General features: G+C 42.1%; 1 protein-coding gene across 3 annotated transcripts; it reads left to right on the top strand.

The window, feature by feature from the left end:
• Positions 1-5291: 5291 nt before the first annotated feature.
• Positions 5292-10712, top strand: LOC143809239 (uncharacterized). 3 transcript variants are annotated; one of them, XM_077292354.1, is made up of 8 exons: positions 5292-6008; positions 7552-7925; positions 8101-8351; positions 8529-8591; positions 8715-8853; positions 9015-9206; positions 9350-9478; positions 9624-10712. In XM_077292354.1, the coding sequence occupies exons 1-8, from the start codon at positions 5357-5359 to the stop codon at positions 9633-9635; spliced, it is 1812 nt and encodes a 603-aa protein (XP_077148469.1). In that variant the 5' UTR covers positions 5292-5356; the 3' UTR covers positions 9636-10712. The 3 variants fall into 3 exon arrangements, with proteins under 3 accessions (XP_077148469.1, XP_077148470.1, XP_077148471.1); XM_077292355.1 differs by having other exon boundaries at positions 9627-10712; XM_077292356.1 differs by having other exon boundaries at positions 7555-7925.
• Positions 10713-11785: the final 1073 nt, after the last annotated feature.

An 11785-nucleotide genomic window follows, 5' to 3' on the forward strand; every position in this document is an offset into this window, starting at 1 on the left:
GCGATAAATAGCCAACCTGAACCCAGACAGAGGCTGAGAAAGGTTAACTCTTGACATGACCAGACCTGGAAAACAGGACTCAAAACCCAGTCTGGATCAGGACACTCAGGCTGTATATAAGTGACTATGTGGGGCTCATGCTGTATATAAGAGGCTATGTGTGGCTCATACTGTGTATAGGGGCTATGTAAGGCTCAGGCTGTATTTAAGTGACTATGTGGGGCTCATGCTGTATATAGAGGGGATATGTAGGGCTCATGCTGTATATATGAGGCTATGGGGGCTTATACTGTGTATAGGAGCTATGTAGGCCTCATGATGTATATAGGAGGCTATTGTGGGGCTCATACTGAATATGAGAGGCTATGTGGAGTTCATTCTATACATAGGGTGGGCTATGCAGGGCTCATGGTGTGTATAAAATGCTATGTATGGAAACATGCGGTATATAACAGGATATGTTGGGGCTCATGCAGTATATAGGGGGCTACATGGGGCACATGTGTATCATAGGCTACACGGGGCACTGCTGTATATCAGAGGCTACATGGGGCACATGCTGTGTATTGGCGGCTACATGCTCTATATCAGAGTCTACATGGGGCACATGCTGTGTATTGGAGGCTACATGGGGCACATGCTGTATATCGGAGGCTACATGGGCGCATACTGTATATCAGAGGCTACATGGGGCACATGCTGTATATCGGAGACTACACGGGGCACATGCTGTATATCGGAGGCTACATGGGGCACATGCTGTATATCGGAGGCTACATGGGGCACATGCTGTATATCGAAGGCTACATGCGGCACATGCTGTGTACTGGATGTTACATAGGAAACATGCTGTATATCAGAGGCTACATAGGGCCCATGCTATATATATCAGAGGCTACATTGGGCACATGCTGTATATCGAAGGCTACATGCGGCACATGCTGTATATCGAAGGCTACATGGGGCACATGCTGTGTACTGAATGTTACATAGGAAACATGCTGTATATCAGAGGCTACATAGGGCCCATGCTATATATATCAGAGGCTACATTGGGCACATGCTGTATATCGGAGGCTACATGGGGCACATGCTGTATATCAGAGGCTACATGGGGCACATGCTGTATATAAGAGGAAGAGCTAGATGAGGGATCATAGTGTATACAGGATTCAATGTGTATATACTGTAGAAGGCTATGTGTGGGCTATTACGGTGTACAGAGGGCTGTGTGGGGGCTCTTACATTATATAGATTGCTGTGTGTGAGCTCTTACAGTGTATAGGGGGCTGTGTGTGGGATCATATGGTATATAGGAGGCTCTGTACAGGCTCATACGGAATATAGGGGATGTCAGCACACTTAATTCTGCTCAATATGAAGTCATACAATTAATATAAAATAATTATAATTACTATGTTAGTATTAATATTGAGTTAACTTAATTTTGGCCTATTGGTTCAGCCTCCACAACAGTCACGGTCTCTCATGTGGTCTCCTTGGGACAATTAATTGCCCACCCCTGCCCTAGATGATGTCACCTCTGAAGAAGGCAAACACTGAAATGTGTCTGGGGTCGGCGCATCCTCTCTGAAGCCTCTGCTGTCACTCAAACAGGTACACATGGATCTGACCTAGCCATCTATTACTATATAACACCTACATGAAGGATGAGATTTGTTCCATATGTACACTATACACTGTAACACCTTGTCATTCTAACACGTACATCACCCTTCTATCAGTTTACATGGCTCAGTATATTAGCATTGCTACATGCACACCCATCGTTCACTGGCCATTGCTTATACTAGTAAGCCGGCCATCATTGAGCGCTGCCTCGATTATTTTCCCATTCCCATTTAGTTCATTACCAGTATACTCTCACATTTGCACATGCATTGTTGTTATCACATTTGCACTGTGCCAAGTGTAAAAGTGGATTTATGTATTCAGCTGCTTCTTTGGACACAATTTGTATAGTTTTTAGATTATTCGCATTATTATGTGGATATACACCGCTGTCATCTTTTTGTATTACTCCTGCACACCTATAGTTTGGTTAATAAAGTTAAGATATTCAATAACACGATTTAAATTTGTCCTTAACTTTCTTTTATTTTTCTTGTAGTCTCTGCAGAATGAAAAGCACAATAAACAGACTGGCTAAAAAAATCTATTCCCTTATATGGCCAGTCTCCAGTCTGTGCCCGGTCCTCCGCTGGCTCGCTTACGCCCTTTCTCCCACCGGAATTCCCTATTCGCAGCCTCCTTACTCACAGCCCAGCACCTTGTAACCCAAGTGGCATAAGCCAGAGAACACCAGAACTGTCAGGTCCGACGTTCTCTGCACAGATGAGAGCATGTTCACACTGAGCAAGTGACAGGTGTGAAAGTCTGGAGACGCCATGGTGTATGCAGTCTGCACCATCACCCGGTAGGATGGGCACCATGTGATAGCCAACGGCTCCTGACTGCTGTTAGGTACCAGGACGAACTCCTTAGGACCACTGTCAGACCTTACGTGGTGCAGTGGACCCTGGGATCCTCTTAGTGCAGGACATTCCTCCACCTCATGTGACCAGACTGGGTAGGCAGTTACTGGATGATGAAGGCATTGATGAGTCCATGATCCCCAGACCCAAGAGAAGACCTGGTGCAACCACAAAGAGGACCAAGAGGGAAGGGGGCCACTACCACCTCCAAAGCAGGTGGTCTGTGTACGTTCCTGCCCAGACCTGAATACAATGGCGAACCTCTAAAGCATTATGTATCAATGCATCCAATGCCGGGTCTGGGGGCTGTGATTGGTGCTGCCCAAAAAGTTTATTGCAACAGACTCCATGGATGAGCGGCTTACGTCTGTTAATGAACAGAAGGGCGGCTATATTGGGCACTGATATAGATTTTTTTTTAAATGTCAGAAATGTATTGTTGAACTTTTTGAGTTGCTTGATTATTATTCTCACTGTAACAGAGGAAAATAAACAACTGAGATGGGAAAATTTATGTTTTTCATTTAGTTGCATAATAATTCTGCACAATAATAGTTGCCCAGTAATTCTGCGCCCAGAGATATTCTCCTAAGAAAGACAAAACCTCATTTTTAAATTTTCTAAATATTCAGGTTTCAGATTTATTAACATTTTGAATCAAACAGCAACACAGTAGTTGTTCAATAATAAAATAAATCATCAAAAATACAAATTGTGCACACAGGGTGTCTATCTATGTATATACAGTTAGGTCCATATATATTTGGACAGAGACAACATTTTTCTAATTTTGGTTATAGACATTACCACAATGAATTTTAAACAAAACAATTCAGATGCAGTTGAAGTTCAGACTTTCAGCTTTCATTTGAGGGTATCCACATTAAAATTGGATGAAGGGTTTAGGAGTTTCAACTCCTTAACAAGTGCCACCCTGTTTTTAAAGGGACCAAAAGTAATTGGACAAGATTCAATAATTTTTAATGAAATGTTCATTTTTAGTACTTGGTTGAAAACCCTTTGTTTGCAATGGCTGCCTGAAGTCTTGAACTGATGAACATCACCAGACGCTGTGTTTCCTCCTTTTTGATGCTCTGCCAGGCCTTCACTGCGGTGGTTTTCAGTTGCTGTTTGTTTGTGGGCCTTTGTGTCTGAAGCTTAGTCTTTAACAAGTGAAATGCATGCTCAATTGGGTTAAGATCAGGTGACTGACTTGGCCATTCAAGAATATACCACTTCTTTGATTTAATAAACTCCTGGGTTGCTTTGGCTTTATGTTTTGGGTCATTGTCCATCTGTAGTATGAAATGACGACCAATCAGTTTGGCTGCATTTGGCTGGATCTGAGCACACAGTATGGCTCTGAATACCTCAGAATTCATTCGGCTGCTTCTGTCCTGTGTCACATCATCAATAAACACTAGTGACCCAGTGCCACTGGCAGCCATGCATGCCCAAGCCATCACACTGCCTCCGCCGTGTTTTACAGATGATGTGGTATGCTTAGGATCATGAGCTGTACCACGCCTTCGCCATACTTTTCTCTTTCCATCATTCTGGTAGAGGTTGATCTTGGTTTCATCTGTCCAAAGAATGTTCTTCCAGAACTGTGCTGGCTTTTTTAGATGTTTTTTAGCAAAGTTCAGTCTAGCCTTTTTATTCTTGATGCTTATGAGTGGCTTGCACCGTGCAGTGAACCCTCTGTATTTACTTTCATGCAGTCTTCTCTTTATAGTAGATTTGGATATTGATACTCCTACCTCCTGGAGAGTATTGTTCACTTGGTTGGCTGTTGTGAAGGGGTTTCTCTTCACCATGGAGATTATTCTGCGATCATCCACCACTGTTGTCTTCTGTGGGTGCCCAGGTATTTTTGCATTGATGAGTTCACCAGTGCTTTCTTTCTTTCTCAGGATGTACCAAACTGTAGATTTTGCCACTCCTAATAATGTAGCAATTTCTCGGATGGGTTTTTTCTGTTTTCGCCGCTTAAGGATGGCTTGTTTCACCTTCATGGAGAGCTCCTTTGACCGCATGTTTACTTAACAGCAAAACCTTTCAAATGCAAGCACCACACCTCAAATCAGCTCCAGGCCTTTTATCTGCTTAATTGAGAATTACATATTGAAGGGATTGCCCACACCTCTCCATGAAATAGCCTTGGAGTCAATTGTCCAATTACTTTTGGTCCCTTTAAAAACAGGGTGGCACATGTTAAGGAGCTGAAACTCCTAAACCCTTCATCCAATTTTAATGTGGATACCCTCAAATGAAAGCTGAAAGTCTGAACTTCAACTGCATCTGAATTGTTTTGTTTAAAATTCATTGTGGTAATGTCTATAACCAAAATTAGAAAAATGTTGTCTTTGTCCAAATATATATGGACCTAACTGTATCTATTATCTATCTATATATCTATTATCTATTATCTATCTATTATCTATCTATCTTATTTACCTATTATCTATCATCTATCTATCTATCTATCTATCTATCTATCTATCTATCTATCTATCTATCTATCTATTATCTATCATCTATCTATCTATTATCTATCTATATATCTATTTATCTATCTATTATCTATCTATCTTTATCTATCTATCTAGCTATCTATTATCTATATATCCGTTATGTATATATTATCTATCTATATATCTATTATCTATCTATCTACTGTATCTCTATCATCTCTCGCACGGTGACATCATAATATGACCAATGTCACAAGTGATGTGATGACATCATCACATTCTATATTCCAGTGTTACAGCCTAAGGGAATCACTGCCTTACAGACTCCCAAGGGTGAGGTAGCCCCTTTTGTTTTTCGTGACAAAGGAAGCAAAAATTGTTTATAAAATGGAGAAAGAGAGAAGAAGAGCCCAAAGAGATCGGGTTCTGAGAGACAGGAGAGGAATCAATGAAGAGCAGGTACCATTGTTCGCTTTAGGGCGAAAAGACACTATACTACCAGACATGGACACTGACGCCTCAGAAATGGTGTCCAAACGTCAAAATCTGGAAAAAATGAGAAAGACCAATAGATATGAGATCCTTACAAAGAAAAGGAATATGGAGAACCTCATGGAGTCTCACTCTGCAGCCTCCGCTGATCTTCAGAGGGCCATTCTTATCTCCTTGAAAAAAATCAGAGATCTGGTCCCTGAAATACGGAGGAAGAACAAAGATGCCATCCTGAATAAGCGGAGAAACATCGGCGCAGAGTTAGAGCTGGAAGAGGTTCTCCAAGAAACACCGAGACATGTCACAATCTCCAGATCTGAAAGTCTGGAGACACCGAACCTACAAAGAGCGGCAGCCCAGAAGAGGATCAGGAACAGCAGAGACTGGGTTGTCCAATGTAGGAGACGCCTCATCTATGCCAAACCCATAATAAATGGGAATGGTGCATTACGGAGGTCCGGGACATCAGCTGAGAACATCTCCATCCCACAGACCAAACAGCTGAGTGATTCTCCACCAAACACCTCACTGGATAAAGAGGAACCAGGTAAGATGGAAACTGCTCTGTATAATAAGGCTGGGGTGAGGGGGATTATACTCCGAATATTATGATTATGTACTGGCCTCAGTTATCAAAAGGGCAGAAAAACTGTCCTTGTTGTCCATAGCAACCAATCACGATGCGGCTTTCATTGTTCCATGGAATGTTAAGAAATGGAATCTGTGCTGTGATTCGTTGCTATGGGCAACAGGGACATATTATAATAGAGAGTTTTGATAAATGAGAGTCAAAATCTTAGACATTTCCTGCTCATTTACATAATTCTGTTTAAAACTGTATTACATGCTCTGGAGCTATATTTGTTAACCCCTTCTTGACCTGGTAACCATCCATTTTTTTCGTTACTCCTTATAAAACCCATAACTATGTATTTTTATTTTTTCTGCCAATGTAGCCGTATGTGGACTTGATTATTTAGTGGACCGAGCTGTAGTTTTGTAGTTTTGAACATTATTTATTTTACCTTTCAATATTTTGGAAAATAGGTAAAAAGATTCAAAGTGTGGTAAAAATGTGGGAAAAAAAAGTGATTCTTCCATTTTTATTTTCGCTGTGTTGATTGAGTGGTAAAAACGACCTCACAAAATGTCTCTCCATGTCAGCTACAACTATGGTAATAATGAACATGTATAAGGGTTTTCCATTTACTTGTTGGTGAAAGAAAAATTGGGAATTTAAAAAAAAAATGGTTTGTGTCCCCGTATTGTGCGACATTGGATCTTTCTGATTTTGATAGCTGGATGGAGCTGTGTGAGGACTTGGTTTCTTTTTTCTTTGCATGTCGAGTTGTAACTCTTAATGATACCTTTCCTGGGTAGACCGGACATTCTGATATCACCTTTGTTTAGTTGGATACGGCGCTCTCAAAAAATCAATTTTCATTTTTTTTCTCATTTCAGTGTTTACTGTTTGAGTTTATAATAAAAAATATTATATTTTTGTGTATCGGACCATTATGGATGTGGTGATACTAGATATGAAAATTGTTATTATTATTAATTATTAATAATGGGAAAGTTATTTTTTTTTCAATTTATTTTCTGTTTTCTTCTGTAACAATTTTTTCAGTTACTTTTTTTTCTTTAGTCTCCTTAAGGGACTTGAACCTGTGATTTTCTGATCGCTGTACTATATACTGTGATAGAACTGTATATAGCTAAATTAACGTTCTCATATGAAATGAAGCCAGACTGGTCTTAACAGAAGGAGGAATATAAAAGACAGGGGCTTTCAGCAGGCCCAGGTAGTCATTTCCAACAATTGATCCCCTGCAGTTAAGTCCAGCAATTGTGTGGACACAAATAGGAAGTCACTTAGTTTAAATACCATTGTTGAAATGGTTAAACAGCAGTAATCGGAGAACGCTCCGGTCGCTGCAGTTATAGGCAGGAAGCAGCTAATACAGCAGGCATATGCCTGGGATGGTGCATACTCAGCTCCTGAGCCCACTCCATACATTTGCTGCACAACATGAAAAATATTTCCATTATGTGTTCACTAAGGAATTAATAATTTTGCATCATCTCAGCAGATGGAATGGTTAAGACACCCCACGACACATCAGACATGCCGGCACAAGGCCTTGGTGATGCCAGTGTACAGATTTCTCCACAAAGAGAACTGGCCGACACAGACGAACCTATGGACCTAGACAGTGTCAAGTTCTGGAAGCCGGCACAAGGCCTTAGTGATGCCAGAGTACAGATTTCTCCACAAAGAGAACTGGCCGACACAGAAGAACCTATGGACCTTGACAGTGTCAAGTTCTGGAAGCCGGCACAAGGCCTTGGTTATGCCAGTGTACAGATTTCTCCACAAAGACAACTGGTCCACACAGACCAACCTATGGACCTTTACAGTCTCGAGTTCTTGGAAGATCTTGGAAAAGGAAGCTATGGAAATGTAAGTGTCAATTCATATTTGTCCATGTACCTTAATGTGTCCTGCACAGATACAGAGGAGGGATGTACTTATTAATTACAGGATGTTCATACATAATGATACTTGGGATAAACTAGTGACATATTACACAGTAATAGATGGGAGTTTGGTCTGATCTCTTGTGATTTTTCTCCAGGTCAGCTTGGCATCAGATCCGGTCAATGAAGGACTGCTGGCCATTAAGTTCATGGACAAGAGTTCTTGTGAGGACATCATCTATATAGAGCTAGAAGTCCTGAGAATGGCTGCCGGGTGCCCCTACCTAATGTCCATGCGGGGGTTTATGGAGACACCGACGGAGTATGCAATAGCCATGGACTATATGGCCGGAGGAGACCTGCTTCACCACATGAACGATTCGATACTGTTCAACCCAAAAACAATAAGGTAAATGTCTTATACTGAATCTTAATAATCCGCTGCCCGCACATTCCAGTCCTAGAGCAATGGACAATGACACAGAAGAAAATAATGACGTGAAAAGAACACGTGTGTGATCTCCTCATGTTCTCTGTATGATTGTGTATGTAACCACTGATCCACCCTTTACATTCTCCTCCACAGACTCTTTGCGGCCGAGATGGTGTGCGGAATCCAATTCCTGCATGAACGCCTCGTCATACATGGGTAATTATTTCACCTCCATAAATCTGTCACCTGTGACTCTCCGTTGTCTCCTTACATATCTATTGTAGAAAGGTCTTTTCATGAATTATCCTCACAATCAGTGTCTGCTCCTTCTCCCTGCAGTGACCTGAAGCCCGCGAACATCCTCATCCAAGACACCGGACACATCAAAATCTCCGACTTTGGCTTATCAGCCGTGAATGTGCCTGAGGATTATCTAGTGAAGTGCATTGTTGGCACTTTGGGTTACACCGCGCCCGAGGTAAGGAACATCTCTGTGATTGCTTCCGATAGTAAGATCGAGGGATAATCTGATCCCAATGTATCCTGCTCACATCTAATCACAGACCGGCCCTCATAGTCTCTGTGTGTAATTCCCCTTCCCGGTATATTCAGCTTCTCTCCAATCTCATGTTCCCACAGATAATGAACGGTGAAGGATACAACCATCTGGCAGACTCCTTTTCCTTTGGAGTCATCCTATATCTGATAAGTGTAGGGGCCTGGCCATTTTACAGCAAAGGCTCACTGGAAGAATACCACCAGTCTCTGAATGACAAAATAGTTTATTTTCCACCAGAGATGTGCAACAATACCATGACTATCATAAAAGGGGTGAGTAAGATCAGATGGATAAGGATGATGAGGGATTACAAGAAGAGATAGAAGATAAGATGTGGACAGTCCATAGTCATTGTGTAATAACTTAAAAGTAATAATATATAATCTAATGACTAATGGTTTCCTTCATTTTTTAGCTTCTCTGCAAAACTCCATCTGCCCGATTGGCCATAAAATCATCCATCAGGTCCCACCCGTTCTTCCACTCCATAGACTGGAGCGATGTGGAGTGCGGCAGATCCGAGCCACCATTCCCATATTACTATGTAAGTACAACACATACAGACATCCAGAATGTTGTCACTACCCAGTAACACACAGTAATATCCCTTATTGTTATATCGCTCAGTATACTGTATATGCCGAATGTGAGGAGCTGATTCTCAGACCTGTATATTTCTCTTCTTACAGCAGGATTATTAGGCTGATAACAATCAGCCCCATTCCAGAAATGAAGATTTACATTAATCGGACGTGACTTCTAAACTGGACTTTCTCATTTACCGGACTATGACAAACCTACCGAGCGTCCACCACATAACTTGCACGTAGATTTGAGCACCAAACATCCAGGGATTTATTCCGATCGCCATAGTTGGGGTCAGGAAGGAATTTTTTCCCTTGATGAGGATAATCCAACATCAAGTCCTCAGGGTTATTTTTTGCCTTCCTCTGGATCAACATGGCAAGTAATTAAAGGCTGAAATTGAAGGACTTCTTTCAGCCATACTTGCTATGTCACCATCCGGATGACTCATCTACAATGTGGTGGTAAGGAAAAGAATACCGTATATGGACAGACAGAAGGTAGCGGCTGCTCCTTCACCTACCGGATATGGACAGACAGAAGGTAGCGGCTGCTCCTTCCCCTACCGGATATGGATACAAAGAAGGCAGCGGATGCACCTTCACCTACCAGATATGAACAGACAGAAGGTAGCGGATGCTCCTTCATCCACTGGATATAAACAAAAAGAAGGAAGCAGATGCTCCTTCTCCTACGTGGCCATGTACATACAGAAGGAAGCGGCTGCTCCTTCTCCTACATGGCTATGTACAGACAGAAGGAAGCGGCTGCTCCTTCACCTACTCAGCCATGGACAGACAGAAGGAAGCGGCTGCTCCTTCAACTACTCGGCCATGGACAGACAGAAGGAAGCGGCTGCTCCTTCACCTACTCGGCCATGGCAGACAGAAGGAAGCGGCTGCTCCTTTACCTTCCTGCCCATGGTCAGACAGAAGGCCATATGGTTGATCGCAATGCTGTTGGAATCCAGGAAAACTCCAACTACACTGATCACATGTCACACATTCCTGCTCTCTGTCATGTGTGATCCAGACCTGGATGTCCAAAAACGGCACAAGTGCAAACCAAGGCCCGAGGAGCGGAATCATCATCATCTGCTCCTTTCTACAGAAAGTCACTGTATCTACACACTTTCTTTTTCATATTTGCATAATAGTAGCAACTTTTATGCATAAATAAATATATAAAACATCTATGTTGCTGTTGGTTAGATTCTTCTCATATACAGACCTGCTTTTTGGTATTTTAGTACCATATATACTTGAGTATAAGCCGAGATTTTCAGCCCATTTTTTTAGGCTGAAAGTGCCCCTCTCGGCTTATACTTGAGTCATTGTCCCAGGGGGGTCGGTGGGAGAGGGGGAGCAGCGGCTGTCACATACTCACCTGCTCCTGGTGCGGTCCCTGTATCTCCGATGGTCTCCAGGCGCTGGCAGCTCTTCCTGTGTTGAGCGGTCACGTGGTACCGCTCATTACAGTAATGAATATGGACGCGACTCCACTCCCATAGGGGTGGAGCCGCATATTCATTACTGTAATGAGTGGGTATTAAGAATTTACCAGCTGCTATTATAAAACTAACCATTTTTTAAGCTAAAGTGTTTTCTGGCCATTAAGGTAGATTAAGGAAAGTAGATTGGGGTTATAGCGCTGGAACCCGATCAAGCACATCCGAGATTATCTCGGCCACCAGTTGCCAATAGGGCATAATTTTTGGACAAGACCACCAAATGTATAAATAGGTTCCTGGTTCTGTATTACATCTCCAACACACCTCAGAAGTAGAGGGGTGCCATTGGTGCAATTGAAATGGAGTGCGATACCAGCGAGATACCACGTTATAAGAATTTTCTTGCATTTTTACACATTGGGAAGGACCATGGGATCTGTTGTAGATAGAAGCTATCTGTTCTTCAGTGAAATGGATACTAAGATCCCTTTCCCTCAGACCTATACATGCCCTCTTTGTACAAGCTTTTTCCAGAGCTAAATAATTATACATTTTAGATAAAACTTTTTTTGGCTGACTTTGCTGCGCACAAAGTTGTTCAAAATGTGTGATTGGACGAAGCAAATAAAATTGGCCTTTGTACTTGTGGCAATAATCCTTCACTCTATTGTAGTGGAGAAAGGAGATGTTAAGCTGTGGTTTCAGTGCTTGAAGCTCCGAGAGAGTCAGCAAGGAACCATCCAGGAACACATTGTCTATTGGTATTGGCAAGTAAGTCAACTGCCCAGAGGAGCTGGCAAGATCTTTAGGCAATTT

This window comes from Ranitomeya variabilis, chromosome 2 (assembly GCF_051348905.1).
Source record: "Ranitomeya variabilis isolate aRanVar5 chromosome 2, aRanVar5.hap1, whole genome shotgun sequence".
Lineage (NCBI taxonomy): Eukaryota > Metazoa > Chordata > Amphibia > Anura > Dendrobatidae > Ranitomeya > Ranitomeya variabilis.

Excerpts from the sequence above, each read along its gene's own strand:
- LOC143809239 (XM_077292354.1), top strand. The coding sequence starts at position 5,357 with ATGGAGAAAGAGAGAAGAAGAGCCCAAAGAGATCGGGTTCTGAGAGAC. Across the intron at positions 8,592-8,714 it reads GAACGCCTCGTCATACATGG|TGACCTGAAGCCCGCGAACA; the intron begins GTAATTATTTCA and ends TTCTCCCTGCAG. Across the intron at positions 8,854-9,014 it reads TGGGTTACACCGCGCCCGAG|ATAATGAACGGTGAAGGATA; the intron begins GTAAGGAACATC and ends ATGTTCCCACAG.